We start from the raw sequence: 22,500 nt of genomic DNA on the forward strand, positions 1-22,500 counted from the left end.
TGCCCTTGAGGACCTTGGCCTCGATAAGGGGAGACAGGCAGTCAATAGGAAATATACATATGAAATATATAGTAGGGTAGGTTGTAAGTGCCATGAAGTTAAAAAAAAAAAAAAAAGGGCAACGTAAAGAGGTTGGGTGTGGCAGAGCTGGGACAATGCAGGCTGCTGTGTCAAATGGAGTGGTTGGGCAACCTTGAGAAGGTGGGACTGCAGCAGACATGCAGGACCTGAGGGAGTGTGTTGGCCCTGGGGGATCCCTGGGAAGAGCCCCAGGTAGGGTGCAGGCTGTGCTATTGATAATGACAGATTATGAAATAAATAATAGGAGCCCCAGCTCTTACTGTGCAATGCCTGGAAATCCAGCCCCCACCCAGGACTTGGAGGTCCCCTGGTCTCTGCCTTTCATTAGCAGCAGAACAGGGTACCTTTGATGCGGTAGCTGTCATTGTGACGCCCCTGACTCCCCACTGAGGTTGTGGTGTGGAGGCTGGAGCAGATTTCATTTCCTTGGGATGGGGCACGGTCCCTGGGACTGCTTGGATATAGATGAAAAAGCTGAAGCCCCAAGTGAGGAGGAGACATGCCCAGAGTCACTGGGTGTCAGGACACAGCTGCTCCTGCATCCTGGGGCCAGGCTCCGCTGTCAGTGATTAACTTGTGTCAGATGGTTGCTTAGCAGCAAACACTAAGACCAGGTGACACTCTTCTGTGGAAAGGTCTTGGCATGAGAAGACCCCCCCCCCACACGGCAAAGATGGTTCTTGAATACTTGAAGGAACATGACATATTTTTTAAAAGTCAGGTGCAAAATTGTTTCTTGATAGTATTTCACAGGCAAAATTGATGTCCTGTGTCCTGTGGCAGTGTCTGTACTTCTCATTAAGAATTCTGGGATTCTGGCCGGGTGTGGTGGCTCACGCCTGTAATCCCAGCACTTTGGGAGGCGGAGATGGGTGGATCATGAGGCCAGGAATTCGAGACCAACCTGCCCTAGATGGTGAAACCCCGTCTCTACTAAAAATGCAAAAATTAGCCAGGTGTGGTGGCAGGTGCCTGTAATCCCAGCTATACTGGAAGCTGAGGCAGGAGAATCGCTTGAACCCGGGAGGTGGAGATAACAGTGAGCCGAGATCTCGCCACTGCCCTCTAGCCTGGGAGACAGGGCAAGACTCCGTCTCAAAAAATAAAAAAATAAAGGAATTCTGGGGTTCTGGCCTGGAGCGGTGGCTCACGCCTGCAATCCCAGCAGTTTGGGAGGCCACGGCGGGCAGGTCACTCGAGGTCAGGAGTTCCAGACCAGCCTGGCCAACATGGCGAAACACTGTCTCTTACAAACATTAGCTGGGTGTGGTGGCATGTGCCTGTAATCCCAGCTACTCGGGAGGCTGAGGCACAAGAATCACTTGAACCCAGGAGGCGGAGGTTGCAGTGAGCCGAGATCACACCACTGCACTCCAGTCTGGGCAACAGAGTGAGACTCCATCTCATAAAAAGAATTCTGGGGTTCACCTTGCTGGTTGCTAGTAAAGAAATAATTGTTCTTTGAATGGGGCTTTAACATTATCATTTGATCCCTGCAACAGCCAGATGAAAAGGATGTTATCCCCACATTTGTGATGAAGAGGCAGCTTACTCTAAAAATGTGCACTGAAATTCTTATGCACTGACTCCACACTCAGTGCTCCTTGCCCCGGGCTGCAGCTTCCTCCCAGCTGCTCGAGAGGGCTTATCTGGACCAGAGTCAGCCCAGATTCACAAGTTTCCTCTGGCAGCTGCTCCATCCCCTGGGATCAGTTAAAGACTGCAGAAGGCCTGCCTTCAGCCCCCTAGCAAGCAGACTGGCCATGAGGGTGCCTGCTCTTACAGGAGCAGGGTACCTGCTGGCCCAGGCTTGGAGGAAGGTGTGGGATGAGCATGTGAGAGAGGGGCTAGCATCTGGCGGCTGCACCACGGCTCAGCTGTGCAGGTAGGCATGGGGTCTGGCCCCAGCCTAGCAGCTGGGCTTCAGGGTACAGCATGAAGATGCCCAATTGGGCAGTGGCCTTTGGGCAGCTGTGTCTGCAGGTTTGGGGCAGGGAGCATGTTCTGATTGCTTCTTACATGGGAGGGAAAGAAAACATGAGCATTGGCTCTTCTGTTGGCTGTGTCTGTGAACTTCCTTAGAGCTCAGCTGCTCGGTATCTCAGCAGCTGATTTGGAATTATGATTGTACGTTTAGTTTTTAGAAGAAAAAAAGTTTTTAAAACAATGTCCATAGGAATCCAAGATTTTCCAAGACCCCAAGACTTTTCAGTATACCTAAGAAAAGATTTGCCAACATTTGTTTTGCCTAAAATTGATTGCTTTATTTGCATGAGATCAGGGCCATGATCTGCTGCTCTTTCGTGTTTTGTCGGCAAGATCTGTCTCTGAAGTGTTTTCAGATGTTCTTTGGTAATAAACCTTGCAGAAGAGCTGCTGGATTTGTCCATTACGTAGGTCTCCAATTAGATTACTTTTGAGAATTAGATGCTTTTTAAAGCCAGGCTGTGTTGTTACACCCTTGTGACTTTTCTCTTATATTAAACCTTTCCGTGGTTAACTTTTAAAATCTTTGTTTACCCAGATGAAGAGAAAAGGCGACCTGATATTTTCCATGCATTGAAAATGGGTAAGTGCTTTAGAAGATCTTTTTGGATATTTAAGAATACAGGACTACATTCTCCCAACCTAATATTTGTAGTCCTTTGCAGGGCCACCCAGGGTATTTGAGAAAGAAACAGGCATTTTGGTGTTTGGTGTTTGGAAGTTCAGATCCTGGAGGCCAGTATTTATTATGGAGCTTTACACATAGACTCCAGAGGGCCTCCAGCCCCACTCCAGCCAAAACTGGCTAGCTATATGCCCCAGCTCTTCCTGCCTCTGAAATGCCTCTCTGCGTACCCACTCCAGTCTCTTTGTGACAAAGAGGCATTTAGCCTAAAATTTTCTCTCTTGATATAGACCCTTCCTCCAGGAAGCCTTTCCCGATCCTCACCCCACAGCAAGAGCTGAACTCTCCTTCTGTCTTCTTCTGTCTCCTTCATCTGTTCTCTGAAGACACTAACAATACTTCTGTCTTTTAGTAACACTTCTACCCATTCGTGTGCTTGCCTCTGTCCCGCCTAGACTGAGGTATTTGAGAGTCGGGGCTATCTCTGACCCCCTCTTAGTATCCCCTATGATGCCCAGCAGCCCACTGCAGAGGCAGGGCCAGCAAGTGTTTGTTACATGAACCACAGGATAAATCAGCCTATGGTCCCAGGCCCACAGATCACCCAGACTCTTGCTTGTGTTTGCAGGAAACTTCCAGCTGGTCAAAGAGATTGCCGATGAAGACCCCAGCCACGTGAACTTGGTCAATGGGGACGGGGCGACGCCCCTGATGCTAGCAGCTGTTACGGGGCAGCTGGCTCTGGTGCAGCTACTGGTGGAGAGGCACGCGGATGTTGACAAGCAGGATAGCGTGCATGGCTGGACAGCCCTCATGCAGGCGACCTACCATGGGTCAGTGCCAGTTCCATGCCCTCAGCAACAAGGCCAGACATATGTTCTGGCCTGAGATAGGGGTTTCCAATGGGCTCTTCTGGTCCTGAGATGCTGCATACAAACCGCAGGACTGTGACGACATTGAGGCATGCAAAAAAAAAAAAAAAAAAAAGAAAAGAATGAAAGCGGCACAGGCTCATTTTATTTCCACCCTTCTGTGTCCAGATTCCCGTTCTCCCATCACAGAATTTTGCCAGTGGCCATGAAAAACCATGCAGCAGGAGCATTTTATGCAGAGAGATAAGGTTCTCTAGGTTGGTTTCAGTTGAACACAATGACTGGTTCATTGGAGTTTTCACACTGAGATACAGTGACCTCCTTAAGTAGCCCCTGTATGAAGTAAACATTGGTGATTCATACCATTGTCGTCTTGTGATGATTGATGGTGAGATGTGTCCTACCCCTCTCCTTTTGAATAAGCTTCAGTGTTTACAGGGTGCTTATGAACCCCTTCTTATGTGATCATCCCAGCAGGGTGGGCTGTCATCCTCCTGGAGGCCTCCTCTTTGGGGTGGGCATCTTGTAGCTGCTAAGTTATCTAAGTCCCAATTAGAGGTTCTTTCCTTACCCTCTTTTAGGTGATCAGATCACTTTCCTGCGTCATCTGAAAGCAGTTTGTTTTCTTCTTCAATGAGCATTGAATTCCAAGATGAAATTTTATTTCAGACACTTTGGTCTGTAGGAGACTTACCCAATGGAGATGTCCTGGTTTAGGGTGGAAGAAGTGGGGTCTCCCATGGGGTCAGTGATTTTTGGGCAGAGCCCTTGGTTTGGTCCCCTTCCCCTTCCCCTTTCCCTTCCCCTTCCCTTCCCTTTCCGACAGGATCTCACTTTGTTGCCAGGCCGGAGTGCAGTAGCGTGATCATGGCTCACTACAGCCTTGACCTCCCAGACTCAAGCAATCCTCCCGCCTCAGTCTCTCAAGTAGCTGGGACTACAGGCTTGCACCACCACACCCAGCTAATTTTTAAACAAAATTTTTGGTAGAGACAAGGCCCCCCATGTTGCTCAGGCTGGTCGCAAACTCCTGGGCTCAAGTGATCCTCCCGCCTTTGTTTCCCAAAGTGTTGGAATTACAGGTGTGAGCCACCACATCTAGCCTCAGTTTTCATTTTGTTCCTAGAAGGAACACTTAGACTTTGATTTAAATTATGTTCCTGCTTGACCTGCCCACGTGCTAGGGAATGAGGGAATGAGACTGTTTGCCCTTCCGTGCCCTTCTTAAATGCTCAGAGACTGAGCTTTGTAGTTAATGTTGTTGGTTTTGTTGCCCAGGAGCAAAGCCGTGCTTTTGCTTTCAGTGAATGTAACTCTAGCATTTTCTTCCCAGGAATAAGGACATTGTCAAATATCTGCTAAACCAAGGGGCTGATGTCACTCTTCGTGCGAAAAATGGATACACAGCCTTTGACCTGGTGATGCTGCTGAATGATCCCGGTGGGTAATTTCAAGAAAAGGGTTGTAAATCTACCCAGCGTTTCTCGGGCTGGGAGTCAAGACAATCACCTCCTCTGTCACTTGTGTTTTATGCACTTGCTTATTTGTGGGGGAAAGTCATTCTGAAGTGTCAGGAGCTTACCACATGATCCTTAGGCAAGTCCCTTCCCTCCCCAGTGGAGCACTGGACTTGGACCAGGTGGCCCTGGGGGCTTCTTCCAGCACCAACCTCCTAGGAGTCTCCAGAGAGGGAAGGAAAATAAGACGTGTCTTACTGTGTCTGACTTCGCAGTCCACACACACCCTAGAATGGCATCTGTGCTTCACAGCCAGAAATCCTGAGTCACTCAGGCGGAAACATAAAGGCCCCTTTTATAAGCAGAATGGGAGATAGAGCAATGGCCCCCTCAGCTTAATTGTGTAGGTAGAGGCTGCAGGGTCAAGGGTCCTGTGCTGGGAATGTCGCCATTAGTTCCACCCCTCTTGGTCCTCGGCTGGTACCTGCTACTCCCCTTTGAGCTTCCCCTGCTGTGACAGGCCCTCGTTTGGGACCTGGGCTTCCAGTTAGCCAGCTCAAGGGGAACGGCCTCTGATCTGTCATCTTATTACCCTGGAGTTTCAACCCAGAGAGAGAGAAGCTCCGAGGCCCTTCTGACCCACTAGGCTTGAACCCTGTGCTGGGATTCTAGCTGTTGGCTGTGGGGAGAGAAGACTGACGTCTGTAGTTACAAGTCACCTGCTGGCCCTCTTAACTAGAGAGGAAGCCAGCGGGTGTGCCCTTCCTCATCACAGCACCACCACCCTTGCTACCCCTTCCCTGCCGCAGGCCCCTGCACTTCACAGATGCACACTTGGTTCTGTTTGACCCTCGAAGAGGTCTGAGAGGGGAAGCAGAGGTTCACATCCTCTTGAAGAGATGAGGTCGCCAAGACTCGGGAAGTGATCTGTCCCAGCCAGAGAGTTGGAGTCCTGTGCCCCAAGTCTAGTGATCCTACTCCACCTAATTAGAGACCTTCTTCACGTGCCAAGACTTGGTTATTTGCAATCAGTCCCCAGCCACTCTCGCTGGATCTCATACACACTTTTTCTGACAAACTTGTCTTTTCAGTGTTTCTCTTCTCCCTAGCCTCCACTGCCATTTATTCCCTTTCCCAAATAAAACAGTCTATTCCTAGGAATATTTTTCCTAGTGGGTTTTTTAATAAGGTGTTTACACAAAACTTTTGAAAAAACTCATGCCTATTATTGAGTACTTGGAGAGAAAAAAGAAATAGCCCTGCGTGGATGGCTCACGCCCATAATCCCAGCACTTTGGGAGGCTGACTTGGGTGGATCACTTGAGGCCAGGAGTTCGAGACCAGCCTGGCCAATGTGGTGAAACCCCATCTCTACTAAAAGTACAAAAATTAGCCAGGCATGTTGGCGGGCCCTGTAGCCCCAGCTACATGGGAGGCTGAGGCAAAGAATCGCTTGAACCTAGGAGGTGGAGGTTGCAGTGAGCCAAGATTGTGCTACTGCACTCCAGCCTGGGTGACAGAGCAAGACTCTTGTCTCAAAAAAAAAAAAAAAAAAAAGAAATAGTCATCAAGAAAAAGCATTGTTAATAGTTTGGAGTAGCTTCTTCTCAATCTTTTTTTGCAATGCTTTTTTTATATAACTGAGTTGGGTTGATAACAACTTCGTAATACTTAATATTTTTAAGGCACTTGTATTGCTCTAAAGGAATTCCCATGAATCGTCAAGATACCTTTGTGTGGTGGGTATTAATGTTGCTGACTTGTACAGAGGCACAGAGAGGCTTTGTAATTTACTTGCAGTTACATAGCCAGGGAGGGACAGAGGCAGAATCTGAGCCTCTGCAGCCTGGCTGTGAAGCCTGCGCTTTTAAACACACTGTCTGCCCTGTGTTCCTCATGAGAGAGGACTTCCGTTTTTTCTTTCTGGTTAAGTAGGTTAAGCCCTGCTGGCTTTGTTTGCCACCTTTTGAAGATCAGATGGAGAGGCAGGTGCCTTGATTCTGGAATTACACAGGCCCTGGAGCTCCAGGGCTGAGTTCTAAGTCTGATAGGGGTCATCTTGAGTCTTCTCCTCATGGCCCAACAGACATATTTGCAGGTAAAATGCTGCCTTTTGTGTCCCTAGACACGGAACTTGTTCGACTGCTGGCATCTGTGTGCATGCAGGTGAATAAAGACAAAGGCCGTCCGAGCCACCAGCCGCCCCTGCCCCACTCGAAGGTGCGACAGCCCTGGAGCATCCCAGTGCTGCCCGATGACAAGGGTGGGCTGAAGGTTTGTCTTTTCCTGTCTTAAAGGGGCTTAGGGGGCCAGGGAGATGGGAGCTGGCGGGGAGCCTGCTGCCTCCTATGCACCCAGGCTGGTTTTTGCAGTTGAGTCCCAGCAGGGGTGGCAGGTGAGCTGGCATTGAGCAATAGGAAACGAGGGGGACCAGGAAAAACTGGGGTGACTGTGACCATATTGTGGCAACAGTGGCTGCTTTGTAAGAATGTGGGTCCATGCCTGTAATCCCAGCTACTCCGGAGGCTCAGACAGGAGAAATGCTTGACCCTGGGAGGCGGTGGTTGCAGTGAGCCGAGATCACGTCACTGCACTCCAGCCTGTGCAACAGAGCAAGAACTTGTCTCAAAAAGGACTGTGGGTCTATATTACTAGACCTCTTTTTTTTTTTTTTTTTTTAAGGAAAAAATGGAAATCCAGATTTTGATACGGGATCTTAATTTATAAGTATAGGGAATTTTAGAAAATTCTGCATGATTTAGTACTGAGCTGGCCAAAGCAAACACTTCTCTTCCCAATGAATCCATTTGCAGCCTCTGTTTTACTGTGCAGGATATTTGCTGATCGTGCCACTCTGGGGTCTCCCTGCAGTCCACAGGCCCCACCAGCTTCCTGGAAACACCAGAAACAAGCTCTAGTGGCTGCTTGTAACTGCAAGCTGAGACTTCCTCTTTGGATTTCTCATCTTCCACGTCCTGCTCTACTTGTTTGAAATCAAACTTACTTTATGCCTGAGAAAATAAAACAACACACTGGTTTTGTCTGCCCACCTCCCCACTCTGCATGGAGTGGCAGTGCCTTCTGAGGGCTGCAGACTCGGCGCTGGCTCGAGCTCTGCATCCTTCCTGACTGGTGTTCTCATAGCTCCCTTCGTTCCTGCTCTTACTGCCATTTCCATAGGCTAGGCCCTCACAGACGCTGTTCGTGGCTGTTTGTTAACCTCTGAGTGGTCATGGCTTACAAGTGTTCCTGGGAGGTAGTGCCTGTCCTCTCTAGGCGAGGATCAGCTATAGGAGCAGCTGGCCCAGGCCCTGATCTAGAGATCCTGATGCCTCTCATGTTATCACCAGAGCAGGAGGAGGGAGATTATGCAATGATAGATGCTTAGGAATCTGGAGCTGCCTCTGTGTCCATCTGTCCCTGTTTCACTGTAAGACCTCGAGTAAGTCAGCACTCCTGTCTGGGTCTCCATTTCTCATGTGCAATGAGGAGATTGATTAGATGAGGGATGGCAAATAGGATTCACTGCCACCTCCAGGCTATTGGAAATGACTGCCTAAGGTATGGGTCAGGAAAGATTTAGTGAGTAACCATGGCTTATTGGGAATGGGTGCTATCGTTGATCAGTAATGTCTGTCCAGGCCCCAGGAGAGGGGAGGGCAGGCACCTGTGAATGTAGTCAGTGTCTCTGGGCTGGGCGGGTCCTGTGCCTACTCTCCTTGCCCTTCCTGGAGCATGACTTCTGCTCTACGTTCCTTTGGCAGTCCTGGTGGAACCGAATGTCCAATCGGTTCCGAAAGCTCAAACTGATGCAGACATTGCCCCGCGGGCTGTCCAGCAACCAGCCTTTGCCTTTCTCTGACGAGCCTGAGCCAGCTCTGGATTCCACAATGAGGGCTGCCCCCCAGGACAAGACAAGCCGCTCTGCACTCCCTGATGCAGCCCCTGTGACCAAAGACAATGGTGAGAAAAGCCTGCCCATGCAGTAGAATTTTCGGAATGGTCTGAGCCTGCACCCTCTGCCCTTCATCCTACCTCCTGGGCTGCTGTCAGGGGTGAGGTGATGTTGGAATGTGACACTGGAGCACAGAGGCTGTTCTGGTAGAAAAGAGACTTAGGCAGGGACACAACCACCAGGAGTGTGATAGAATGAGAAGGTGCTGGCCAGTGGCAAGAGTCCCAGGTTCCTGTCCCACACTCCCTGCTGAGGGACGACAGGGAGTCATCCTCTCTCGCCTTTGGTAGGTGGTTTTCCCCACCTATAAAATGTGATTGGTCTATGACACTGAAAGCATCTTGAAATAAAATGAGTTACTGGGAGGGTGTGAGTAGTGAGCTCCCCATCACTCAAGGTATTCAACAGCTTGGATAACTTTGTCAGTTTGCTGAAGGAGATTCCCATACTGACTGGAACATAGATAAGATCCCTTCTAACAGTCAGATTCCCCATAACTGGATTAGCTCCTCTGGCACCACTGTCTGAGACAGACTATATTGAGCTGGGGGCACCACTCTCTGACCCAGCACGGCAGTGGTTTATGGAAAAGCTGAAAACATGCTCCAGTATACCTTTTAAATGCCTTCCTTCTATTAAAATATAGAATACCAATTATTATTAAATATTTAAGCACCCAGGAGAGTTGGTTTTCCAGGATGAAGCCAGCCCCAATCACTCATCCTCATGCTGTGGACACGTGGAGGGGTCATTTCAGGAAATTTCCATTTGTCTCTCAGGTCCTGGGAGCACAAGAGGAGAAAAGGAAGACACGTTATTGACAACCATGGTGAGTGTGGGGCTTTTCTAAAAGCATTTTAGGTCTCTGGCAATCATCAGTTGATTGATTTACAAGGAGGGATATGGGCATTTGTCTGTCTTTGTGGTGGTCACAGATAGGGCTGGTGATCAGAATGTGTAACAATAGGCTTAGCTCTGGCACTGAGGAGTCAGAACAGATGCCACCTCTAAACTGAAGAGGGCTGTGCTGGTGCTCAGCCGCTGGGTGTCAGCCCTAGCCCTGTTCTCAGGGAGGCAGGGGGTTGAGGGTAGGAATTGATGGGCAGCATGAGAAATGAAGACTCACCATTTGGGCTGTGGAGAACCGGGGAGAGAGGAGTCAAAGAGGAGGGTATGTTTCCAGCTGGGGAGGCCTCAGTTTCCTCATCTGTAAATTAGAGATGTATTAGGATTAGGGTCAACTGTGAGTAACAGAAAGTCCCCAAATAACAGTGGTGTAAATAAGATAGCTGCCTACTTCATTCAAGTAAACAAAGTTCAGAACTAGTATATGACTCCTTGGAGTTAGGGACTTGAGTCCTTTTTGCCTGTTGGTCCCCCATGTGTGGTTTCTATTTCTAAGGTCACCTCTTGGTTCAAGATGGCTGCCAGAGCTCTGGCCATCACGGCCTCATTCCAGCCAGCAGGAGAGAGGAGGGGAAAAGAGGTAGCCATGGGCACATGCCAGCTGTCTTTAAAGAAGTTTCTTGGGGCCATGAGCAGTGGCTCACACCTGTAATCCCAGCACTTTGGGAGGCAGAGGCGGGTGGATCACCTGAGGTCAGGAGTTTGAGACCAGCCTGGCCAACATGGTGTATTTTTAGTCTCTACTAAAAATACAAAAATTAGCTGGGCATGGTGGCAGGCGCCTGTAATACCAGATACTCGGAAGGCTGAGGTAGGAGAATTGGTTGAACCCGGGAGGCAGAGGTTGCAGTGAGCCAAGCTCGTGCCATTACACTCCAGCCTGGCTGACAGAGCAAGATTCTGTCTTAAAAAAAAAAAAAAAAAAAAAAAAATGTTTCTTGGAAACGACTCTGCTTAAATCACAGCGGGGAAGCTGGGAAATGAAGTCTTTGTTCCAAGTGGTCCTGTGCCCATCTAAATAAACATCAGGTGTGTCATTTCTAAGACGTGAAAAATAGATACTGGGGGACAGTTTGCAGTCTCTGACTTTGGGGATTCCTCATGGTTTTGGTTTTTAAACAAGATCACTCCCAGGAAGTTCTTAGCCTAGTGTCTGGCCCAGAATAAGCTCCGTGGTGTGAACTTGGATGTGTTACCTCCCCTCTCTGAGTTTCACATTCCTTTCCTCTGATATGGGAGCTTGATGATTAAAGTTGGACTTGAGTCCCTTTAGTGTTAAGACCCTAATACTAGCCAGCAGAGGGCAGTATTGCAGAGGACAAGGGAGCAGGGGGTGCTCCCAGAAAGGCATCAGCAGCGTCAGAAACTGCAGAGCCCAGCGAGGAGTCCTGACCCAGTCTGCCCACGGCTCCCTGCCACCCCAACAGGTGTAAATTGATGGTTCTAACACTGACTGTGGGAGCTTGTGCTGCCTTACGTTTGATCATGTTATTAAATAGCAAATTATTTTTGGTGGGAAGGCAGAAATACTATTTTAGAAATTTTAGAAGAAAACATAAAGAAGGAAAATAAATTCACCCCTGATCACACACCCAGCTGTAACCGTGGTTGGCATTTTTATGGTATATGTCTTTTGAGTATTTTTTGTAAGCAGTTTTTTAGCATGTATAAATGTGATATTATATGTAATAATAGCAAATACCATAGCTCATTACTAAGTACCAGCTACTATTCGCCGCACTTTACATATATTAACTCGTTTAATATTCATGAGGTTGGCACTGTTAATATCTTTCCCATATTGTGTTGAATCCAGTTTATTTGTGATTTGTATGTTGTGACCATCTTTTCCATGTCATCAAACACCACGTAGCCACATCATATTTAATGGCTACGTTAGAACATTCCAGGGTAGGAACGTGTCTCTTTATCTAAGACTGAACTGTCAGACTCTGGGATTTCTAGTTTTCTGTTATTTTAACAGCTCAGATGAATGTCCCTATACCTTCATTTCCCCCACTTGCCTGATATTTGCTCAGGATGAATACCTAGAAATGGAATTCCTGGGTCAAAGGTTGTGAATGTCATTGGCTTCCAGAAAGATAGCAACAATTTGGACTGTTACCCCAGGGAGGGAAAAGACCCTTTTGTGGTGGTGGGTTTGTCACTGTGAGTGTCCAACTCAGCCCTTTCTGCTGGATGAGCTTGTTGTGGTCTAGAGGGAAAGAGGGGACAGCACTTGTTTACAGACTTTCAGAAAAGCAGGACAGAGCCAGCCTGGGAACCCGGGAGGTGTACTCCTTCCCCGACCCCTCATGCCCTGTAGAGGGCGCCAGTGTGCCTGCCCGCCCATAATGGGTGGGGTGGCCCGGCTGCTCCGCTGATGGGCATGTGCAGCCGTCAATGGGGAGATGCCCGCCTTGCTCGGCTCCTGAGGCAGGTTTAGCTGTGGGATTCCTGTTGCTGCAACGCACCATCTGGGAAAAAGTTCACTGTTTTTTCTTAATTAAGGTGAGCGTGGTCTGTGAACACTTTCCTTGATGATCTAACAGTCATTACTGTGTAGATTTTATACTGACCCCCAAATCACATTTTCAGAATTTAAAATTAAATTACAATGAAATGTCAGCAGCAGGAGGCGTGGCTGGAGAAAGCTGGTGTGTGGGGGGCTGGGGAAGAGAGTGGCTGGTGCTGGGCCCTAGCCCTTATCCCCTCCCCATTCCTCCTTCACCCCCAACGGCTGCTCAGGCTGGTCTCCTCGCAGCACTGCACCCATGTCCTGCTCCTCTAGGCTCCAGGCCTTTCCGTATTCTGATCCCTCACTCAGTCTGGAATGCCCCTTCCGGTCCTCACTGGCCCAGCTTAAACTGTCATTCAGGCTCAACTCAGTCCCCACAAAGGCGCCCTCACTGCATAGCAGTGGCGCCCTTCCTCTGTGTTCTCCCAGTTCCCCTGCGTCCCCCATAGCACACCAACATCATCTGCTTCTCCTTGGCGCTCTGTCTCCTCTGCCCCATTCTGATCTTGCTGCTGTGGGGAGAAATCCAGGAGAAGCCTGGCGTTGGCACAGAGCAGACATGGGTGTTGTGCGGTTACTGGGAGGAGGGCTGCAGATGCCACATAGCTCCCGGCTTAGGTGGAGGGGCAGATGGTGGTGCCATGCCCCAAGAAGCAGGAAAAACATGGAGTCTTTCCCACCGAGTTGGGAGCCCTCCTGGGGGCTTATCTAACCCTCATCCTATCTTTTTCAGCTTCGAAACGGAGCTCCCCTCACCAGACTCCCAAGTGACAAGCTGAAAGCAGTCATCCCTCCATTCCTACCTCCTTCCAGTTTTGAGCTCTGGAGCTCTGATCGGTCCCGGACGCGTCACAACGGGAAGGCAGACCCCATGAAGACTGTGCTGCCCCAGAGAGCCAGCAGGGGCCACCCTGTGGGTGGCGGGGGCACAGACACCGTAAGTTGTCTTCTGACACACTTTTACACATCACTCACTGCTCGCTGAAATCATGGTGTGTTCCAGGCAGAGGGACCTCAAACCGATGAATCCAGAAGGGTTGCAACTTTTTTTTTGCTTTTGAATGGATGATATCCTTTTGTCTAATGAAGCCCTACAGAGCAGCTCAATATGGAAAACAGATTAAAATGTTGAGGTAGCAGGGAACATCTGTCCCCTTACTGGAACCCTAGAGCTCCAAGGAGCACAGTTAGAAGACCTGATGTATCTAATCCAACCTTCCTTTTAGTAGATGAGGAAACTGGGACCCAGGGAGTGGGAATAATAGCTGAAGATAACCAGCCAAGTGCGGGTGAACCACGATCAAGAGCAAACACTTAGTGGCAACTGTGTGTGCTACTGGTGTTTTCTTGTGCCCAAGAGTGTGACTTCTATCCTTTTGACTGTAGTGGTTTCTAACTTGGTGGCTCTTGGTCTGTTTCTGAAATTGACAGCCCTGTCAATGTGGAAGGTATCTCTGTATATAGCCTGTATCTAGATGGTAGATGCAGCAAACGGGCAAGACAAAGGGATTCAGGACTGACCCTGTCGCCGTGTGCTGGGTGATTGGAGAAACTTATGGCCTCTGTCTCTATAAGATGGGGCTGACCCCAGCACTCACTGCTGCCTCCTAGGGCTATGGTAGTATCAGATCACCAGCAGGAGACCAAGACCCTGGCGCCTGGAGATGCTCTCAAAACAGGCAGGACAGGTTTGCATTTAATCCCCTATTCTCAATCAGGTAGGAACATGGGGGAGTTGTAGAACCCATCCCTGAGACCTCTTCTATGGCTGTGTTTCCTTGATAATTTAACCTTAGAGGGACAGAACATTAACTTGACTTGCTTCATTTGCTCAGTGAACATTCACTGAATCCCACTGCCATGTAGCCCAGTCAGCCCCATTCTGCCCTAGAAGAGGCGGTGGTCTGGGTGACAAAGACATAGGCACAGAACATGAGGCGGGGAGCAGTGTTAGGAGTGTGTGAGCACCAGAGAGGTGACTGTGTGTGGTAGGACACTCAGGAGGCCTCCAGGAAGAGGCAACAGCTGAGCTGGGATTTGCAAGCTGTGGAAGAGTTCTCTCCCCAGTGGAGTGCAGGCAGCAGCGTCCCAGGTAGAGGGAGAGAGAACATGAGCCATAGCCTTTGTAAGTGTGTTCTCATTTGCTTACTCAGCAGATGGGCCTCATTCTGGGCCCTGGGGATCTTGTCACTGTCCCTCCCTTAGGAGTGCCCACAGTGTGGGGCCAGGGCCCTGGGATCTGTCACCATCTCTCCCTTAGGAGTGCCCACAGTAGAGGACCTACAAGAAGACCTTTGTTTGGGTGTCCTATGGCTGCTGTAACAAGTCACCTCAAACTGCATGGCTTAAAACAACAGAAATGTATTCTCTCACGGTCCTGGAGGCAGAAACTCTGAAATCAAGGTGTCAGCAGGGCCCCGCTCCCTCCGGAGGCTCCAGGGAGATCCATTCTTTCCTCTGACAGCTTCTCTTGACTCTAGGCTTCACTTGGCTTGTGGCTGCGTCACTCCAGTCTCAGCCTCCATGGTCACATTGCTTGCTCGTTTGTCAAAATTCCCTCTGCCTTTTCTCTTATGAAGATACATGTGATTGCATTTAGAGCCCACCTGGAAATTCCAGGATAAGCTCCTCCTCTCAAAATTCTTGACTTGAGCACATCTTAGGTAAGCACATATAAGCTCATCCTCAGTCTCGAGCCTCATAAGGTAACAGTCAAAGATTCTGGTAATTAGGACACTGTGTATCTTTTTGGGGGCGGCGATTCAGCCCACTCCAACTTTAATCATATCTACTGAGTGCCTTCTTTGTGCCGAGGTCAGAGCTGGGTACCAGGCGTACAGCAGAGAACCAAGTCCCCATGGAACTAACAGTCCACTGGGGCATCAGACACACAGGCAACCGCAGTAAATGTACACTCACAAGCCGTGGTAAGAGTCACAGTGTAAGCGAAGAGGGTGCTGGAAGGGAGCACAGCTATGTGTCGGGGAGCCAGCCCTACACGGGAGCCCATCTTAGACCAGAGCGCACATTACACCGCTTAGGCAGTGAAGGCCTCCGAGACCTGAGACCCAAGGACAGGGAGGAGCTGCTGTGGGAGGATTGGGGTAAGGATGGGGAGGAGCCGCCAGGTCGATGTAGAACAGGCTGCCTGGGCAAAGGCCCCAAGGCACAAAAAGGATCAGCAGGAAACCCAAAGGAGATTGGTGTGCCTGGAGCAGAGCAAGTGAGGCAGGGGGTGGAGTGAGGTCAGGGTGGAGAGGACGTGACCAGGAGCCCTGGCACCAGAGACAATAGGGCCAGGAAAGGCACCATGAAGGATGTGGGGAGGAGAAGACCCATTCCAGGCTGAGGGACCAATAGGGACAGCATCACGGAAGCAGGCTTGGAGTTGGGGAGCTGGTTACTGTGCCAGGCGGTGCTGAGGGGGCTAGATTTTGTCCTGGATGTGCTGAGGCCTGCATGGGTTGTCAGTGAATAACCCGGTCAGGTTTTTTCTTGGAAGGCCCTGGAGTTCAATGAGACTGAAAGCAAGGTGGCTCATGGGAAATGACATCACATGGGTTCACTGAGCTAATGGGCGAGTTGTCAGCACATAGAAGCAAGCTCTATCCCTCAGGGACTCCCCTGCTGGGCCCCGACAGGGCTGTGCTGGGCGCAATGAGCTTTGGTGGGGTGTGTACCACCTGAGCGCAGGAACCCTCACACTGATCTGCACGGCTGGAGGGAGGAGCAGCCTCCCTAAGTGCTGTACGTGCCTTATTGTTGCAGACACCCGTCAGACCTGTTAAATTCCCAAGCCTCTCCAGAAGCCCAGCCTCTCCTGCCAATTCTGGAAACTTCAACCACTCGCCTCATTCATCGGGCGGCTCCAGTGGGGTAGGAGGTGTAAGCCGGCATGGTGGGGAGCTGCTTAACCGCTCAGGTGAGTAGCTGGGCAGGGCCACTCAGGGAGGTGGGATGATCCCTTGGGACTGAGGGTGTGCGCTGCCCGGATATTCAGGCTGCAGACAGTCGCAGAAATGACCACACAAGAGGGACTTTCTCCTTGATGTGGCTAAGAGATTTTTCAGTGAATTCACAATTCACATTTTACACAGTTTCTTGGGGATGCGGGTGGATGGAGATGGAGGAAAATAAGGAATGCTCTTTTTTTTTCTTGTAAAATTTTACAAGAGATTAAAAGAAATGCATGGTGTTTTCACAGTGTTTAAAATCCCTGAAGGTTAGACCTTGGACCTTCTCATTCTGCCCCTTCATTGAACAGATGAGGAAAATGAAGCTCACAGTGGGCAAGAGATTTGCTTAGGGTCACACAGCAAGTTGGTGGCAATTAGGTCTCAAAGCAGAGTGCCCCAAAGTTATGATGGGCTTGCAGCATACTTTCTAGTCCTCCCTAAGGTCATCCGGGATTAACCAAAACCAGCTTTGCAGGAAGGCCACTGTATTAGTCTGTTCTTGCGCTGCTATTAAAGACATACCCAAGACTGGGTAATTTATAAAGAAAAAGGATTAATGGAGTCACAATTCCACATGGCTGAGGAGGCCTCACAATCATGGCAGAAGCTGAAAGGCACAACTTACATGGCGGCAGGGCAAGAGAGAGCTTGTGCAGGGAAACTCCTTGTTATAAAACCATCAGATCTCATGACACTTATTCACTACCATGGGAACAGCACAGGAGAGACCTGCCCCCATGATTCAATTACCTCGATCAGGTCCCTCCCATCACATGTGGGAATTGTGGTAAATACAATTCAAGATGAGATTTGGGTGGGGACACAGCCAAACCGAATCAGCCACCCTGCTTCTAGTGGAAAAAGCTTTAAGACCAGACGAGCCAAGAAATTGAAACAAAGTATAATCTCACCCACTACAGATCATTATTGTTTTCATATATAAATGTATATATATCTGGAAAGTGGTTTTGTCTATGAATATTTATAAAAAGGCACAATAATTTATGGAGCACTTAATATTTGTCAAGTTGCATGCCAAGCCCTTTGAATGAATAATCTCCTTCAGTGCCCCAGCAGCCAATGAAGTTACCACCTCTGTTTTACAGATGAGGGATTGGGGCTAAGGGCAGTTAGATAACTCGTCCGGGGTCACATAGCTATTAGTTGGCAGAGCCAGGATCCAAACCCAGGCAGCCTGACTTCAGAGCCTGTTCTTGGAACCACGTGCCTTTCTAAACTATAAACTGCTCTGTAACTTGCTTTTTTCTTTTTCCTCACATTGCTAGATTGTGAGCACCTTTTTACATTGATACATATATGTCTAAGGCACCTTGTTTAATAATCAAACAGTGTTCCATTTGTATGAGGCAACACAGTTCATTTAACCAATTCCCTGTGTTCAACACTGAGGCTGTTCCTAGATTTTTGCTTTTTGTAGGTAATACCTCCCTTCGTACCTTCATGCCTCCATATTCACGTATATGTTCAGTGATTTCTATTATTTAAATTTGCTGGAATCAGGGTGACTGAGTTCATGAGTATGCCTATTTTTGAGGCTTTTGATACGTTTTGCCCTCTAGAATGGCTCTCTTTAAACATGTGAAATATTTACAGCAGGGCTTGGCACATAGTAAATCCTCTATAAATGTTAGTCATTAGTGTCCCCTCTTGAGTACCTCCCAGCCCTGAGTATTATCACTTTCTTCCTTTGTTTGTTTGTTTTTTGTTCTGTCTTGTTTTGTTTGAGATAGAGTCTCACTCTGTTGCCAGGCTGGAGTGCAATGATGCAATCTTTGCTCACTGCAGCCTCCACCTCCTGGGTTCAAGCGATTCTCCTCCCTCAGCCTCCCGAGTAGCTGGGACTACAGGCGCCTGCCACCACACCCAGCTAATTTTTTGTATTTTTAGTAGAGATGGGATTTCACCATGTTGGTCAGGCTGGTCTTGATCTCTTGACCTTGTGATCCGCCCGCCTCAGCCTCCCAAAGTGCTGGGATTACAGGCGTGAGCCACCATACCCGGCACCTTTCTTTTATAATAGTTCGAGATTACCTGTAGATTTGGGGAAGCAGGGTGAGGGAGAATGGCAGTCAGGGTTCAGTCAGGAAGCAGACCACTCTGAGCATTATGGAATTGGGAATGTATTGACTCAGTCTTGGGAGTAGGTGGCCACATAAAGGGAGAGTGAAAGGGTGAGGGACCAGTCGCTCACTAGCCCTCCTGAAACCCTGGTGCAGCCAGACAAGATGGTCTGTGCAGCTGCTGGCTGGCACTGCAGAGGGACTGCTGTGGGTGTCAGGTGCAGGGTGTTGTATCTGTGCCTGGTGGGGGCCGGCACGAGCTGGCCATGGCAGGGGGAAAGCGAGGATGGACTGGGTTTTGCCTGTGCTGCTGCTTCCCACCTCTTACCATCACGCCTTCACAGCACAGGGCCTGCTGCCTAAACTTCCACCTCCCGGTTCTCCTGCAGAGTTCTCCTGTTGTCAGCCCTGTCCTGGTGCCACATGGGGAAGGGAGTCTGGGAGACTGACTCCAACCCAGTCATCACACGGCAGCCCACCACCCTTGTGTTGGAGTAAGCCCTCTGTGCCCATGGTGTTCACTCCTTTTGTGTTTCCTCAGGTGGCAGCATAGACAATGTCTTGTCCCAAATCGCTGCCCAGAGGAAAAAAGCAGCCGGATTATCGGAGCAGAAACCCAGCCATCGGTCAAGCCCTGTGGGGCCAGCACCGGCGTCCAGCCCGTCTGAGCTTCCAGCCTCCCCTGCAGGCGGCAGCGTTCCCGTTGGCAAGGTGCTTGTTCTGTGCGTCCTCCTCCTGTTACACTCAGATTCTGTCCTAACGTGGCCCACTTGCCGGGGAGCATGGGCAGTGCCTTAGTTGTGGGACAGGACTAAAGACAGGCCCCTTCCAGCCAGCCACTCCTGGGCTTCATGAGAAGGGCTGAATCGGTCCCCCGCACCAGGCATTTACCTCCCCTCACATCTCCAGGTTTCAGGGGCATTGGGCTGCTGCACAGTGGCAGGGTACACACCCACTTCCTGCAGCCCCACAGGTCACCCAGCACATGGCACACTTTTGTTCCTTGATGAGGATGAATGGTTTAAGAGCATGAGTTGAGCAACCTTCCTGGGTTCAGCTCTCAGCCCCATACCTCAGCATTTAGAACAGGGCCTGGCACAGGGTAAGCCCAGGTTGGCTCTTCCTATTGACAGTGTTCTTAGTGGTCTTTGTTGTCCTTCAACCTTATTCATCCGTTGTGTACATCCTGGGAGCATCTGCTCTGTGCCTGGCACAGCTAACAGTGAGGACCCAGCTGTGAACTGGGAAATTTGACGACCACTCTAAGGACACAGGCAGTCACAGCTCAGTGTGACAGGGGTTGTTGTGAAGCAGCAAGGATGCTGTAGGGGCATAGATGGGGGGCCCTACTGAGGTTTGATGGCATCAGGGCCATTTGGATGGGGATCTGAAGGATGAGGCTAGAGCCAGGTGAAAGGGGTATGGGTGGGCCAGGGGTATTGGTGTGACTGTTCCGGGGTGAGGGAACAACTTGTGTAGCACTCCAGAGGCTACAGGGAGGAGCTGAAGGAAGGACGTGAGCAGGACAGAGCCGGGACCTTGTCTCCCTGCTTCTGGGCATTGTGCTTCCATTAATGCAGCCAGAGAACAGTCACCACGTTGTTAGTGTCTACAGATTATGCAGTAGACAAGAAAACCTAGATGCCTTCCTGGAACGAGAAGTTTTTTAGTGCCTTCAGACTCTGCCTCTGCCTCCTGAACCTCTTCGCCTTGGTTGATATCTGGTGTGAGCCCCCAGAGTGCGGGTTCCTAGTCATGAATGTGAACTGGCTCCTCCACCAACTGGCTCCCTACTAGTGCAGCATAGCCCTTTCCTCCTCTGAGGGGACTCTATGTCCAGGCATAATCCTACTCTTCATATTTCTTAGATGTCATAAGCTTCCTTCGGTGAGAAAAGTCTGAACACAGAAAGCCTCCCTCATCCATGGACCTTTGCCCACCAAAGAATCACCTCCAGAGATTTATGCTCCCAGGATGTACATGTACTGTGTGAGAAATAGTCATTTTCTGCCCAGCTGCTGTTGGTTACACAACTCTTTTTGTTATTCAAGATCCATTATGCAGTAGGACCTATATAATTAGATTCCTTTTACAGTGTAGCTCCAAAAAGACTCTTTCTCCCTATACATTCACTTATTTTCCATTTTTTTATCTTCAAAATAATTTGTGTAAAAGTCCTATACGATTAAGTTCCTTTTATAATTTGGCTGTGGGGAAAAAAGTCTCTACTGATACTTTGATATATTTTATCAGATAGTAAGAATTTTTATAATTATTGTATTTCTTTCTTTGCCTTTGCTACTAGGAGACTCAGCTACTCATGAAGTGTACTGTTTTGAGACTTTGATACAGTGTTTCTTTGTTGTCTAAAATTTTGTTTATTTTCTGATGGTCTTATTAGATGTGTTATATATTAGCTTCCTTTAATTTTTGTTGGAAATAAGCAGACATTTCCAAGTTATAAATTACATTAACTATTATTTATTATATTAAGTGTTAACTATTATTTTGATATATTGATCATACATTATATATAAGTATATTCTGATGAAAGGAGATTGTATCAAAAGATGCATTCAGGAAGCAGTAAACTGGGGAAACCATCCATTTCAACGATCACCTGACATTTGTAACATAATGTTAATAGTATGTTATGATCTTGGGGAGCTGTCTAAAAATTCAGATTTCTGGGCTCCACCCCAGCATACCTGAATGAGACTCTCAGGAGAGAGTCTGGGGAATGTTTTTCCTGCCAGAGCGTCTATTACAGCCAGCCCAGTCCAGGACTCATAGAAACCACAGCCTTAAATCAAAGGACATAGAAGTGGGTTTTCTATCCCAGCAGCAAAATAGAGACATGAAGTGCTTTTTCAAAGATTACCTTAGTAAAAATTAGAAATTAGTATTCAAAATATGAGCCTCCTGAATCTGGTTTTTGTACTTTGCTTAAAATAACGCTGTAATGGTGGAATATCCACAGGGCGTGGCATCTAGCAGGGCCAAGAATCAGTGTGATATGAGCTCCAGGAGACATGGCGTAGATGTCATTATAGTGTGCACCAATACTTCCCAGATCTCTGGAGGCCAAAAGGCCTGCTAGATATATCAGCTTTCTGTTCCTACCCTAAAACTCAGTCATTTCAGACAAAAACATTACTTAGCTGCTTGTGTGTTTGTGGGTCAGCAGTTTAATCTGGACTTACGTGGGCAGTTCTCTGGTCTGCAGGGATCACTCACCTGGATGGTGGCCGAGGTGGCCAGGACAACTGAGCCACATGTGTCTACAACAAGCCTGGGTGTCTACAACAAGCCCGGACATGGTCTCATGGCAGTGGCTAAAGGCATGGGTTGAAAACCAGTCGGATTGTTTAAGCAAGTTAGTATGCCTATGGCAGGAGAGCATACAGAACTATGTGCAGAGGGAAGGGTAGAGATGATGTCCTTAACAGAATCAACCTACCACTCAAGGGATATTGAGAACAATTCAAATATTTCACAGAAATCCCAAATATTCTTATATTTCCCCACCTCTTCCCCAGTATGTTGCCTATATGGTCCAGAGTTTCATGTTACTCGCTTTTGGCTGGGATAGATCTGTGGGGATATACTAATTATCTCCTGCTTAATCAGAAATTCCATTTGAGATTGTCTGTCTTCATGGAGAGAGCAGAGAAAAGAGAGAAGAATATACTAGTGGTATAGCCAGCTTTTTGGCAGTCTTTCAAAATCTCAGGGAGGGTCTTCTTTTTCCACTCAGGCATATAATCAGCTAGAAGGAGCGTTAAAGTCTTAGTAGGAAGAAAGATATATCCATTTATGCTTAGAAATCTCAGTCTATACTCTATAATATGTCCAATTTTTAGCAAAATTTACAAGACATACAAAAAGACAAGAAAAACCACACTCCTTGGAAATGAAGCAATCATGATAATCAGATCTGACAAAGGTGTTAGAATATTTGACAGGGAATTTTAAATAACTAAGATTAATATGCTAAAGGTCCTAATAGAAAGTATAAACAACATGCAAGATCTTATGGGTAACCTTGGGTAACTATTTTAGT

General features: G+C 48.5%; 1 protein-coding gene across 6 annotated transcripts in view; it reads left to right on the plus strand.

Moving 5' to 3' along the window:
- Positions 1-22,500, plus strand: part of ANKS6 (ankyrin repeat and sterile alpha motif domain containing 6) — a 64,668-nt gene that overhangs the window by 8,743 nt on the left and 33,425 nt on the right. For all 6 annotated transcript variants that reach the window (XR_002729758.3, XM_023202900.3, XM_023202889.3 and 3 more), the window contains exons 3-11: positions 2,606-2,650; positions 3,321-3,525; positions 4,898-5,004; positions 7,147-7,295; positions 8,786-8,984; positions 9,756-9,805; positions 13,134-13,337; positions 16,169-16,322; positions 18,979-19,148. Coding sequence is in view for 5 of the 6 variants with exons in the window: in XM_023202900.3 (XP_023058668.1) it covers positions 2,606-2,650; positions 3,321-3,525; positions 4,898-5,004; positions 7,147-7,295; positions 8,786-8,984; positions 9,756-9,805; positions 13,134-13,337; positions 16,169-16,322; positions 18,979-19,148 (1,283 nt within the window). In the remaining variant the exon portion in view is untranslated. The remainder of the gene's footprint in view (positions 1-2,605; positions 2,651-3,320; positions 3,526-4,897; positions 5,005-7,146; positions 7,296-8,785; positions 8,985-9,755; positions 9,806-13,133; positions 13,338-16,168; positions 16,323-18,978; positions 19,149-22,500) is intronic.

Source organism: Piliocolobus tephrosceles, chromosome 14 (genome assembly GCF_002776525.5).
Source record: "Piliocolobus tephrosceles isolate RC106 chromosome 14, ASM277652v3, whole genome shotgun sequence".
Taxonomy (NCBI): Eukaryota; Metazoa; Chordata; class Mammalia; order Primates; family Cercopithecidae; genus Piliocolobus; species Piliocolobus tephrosceles.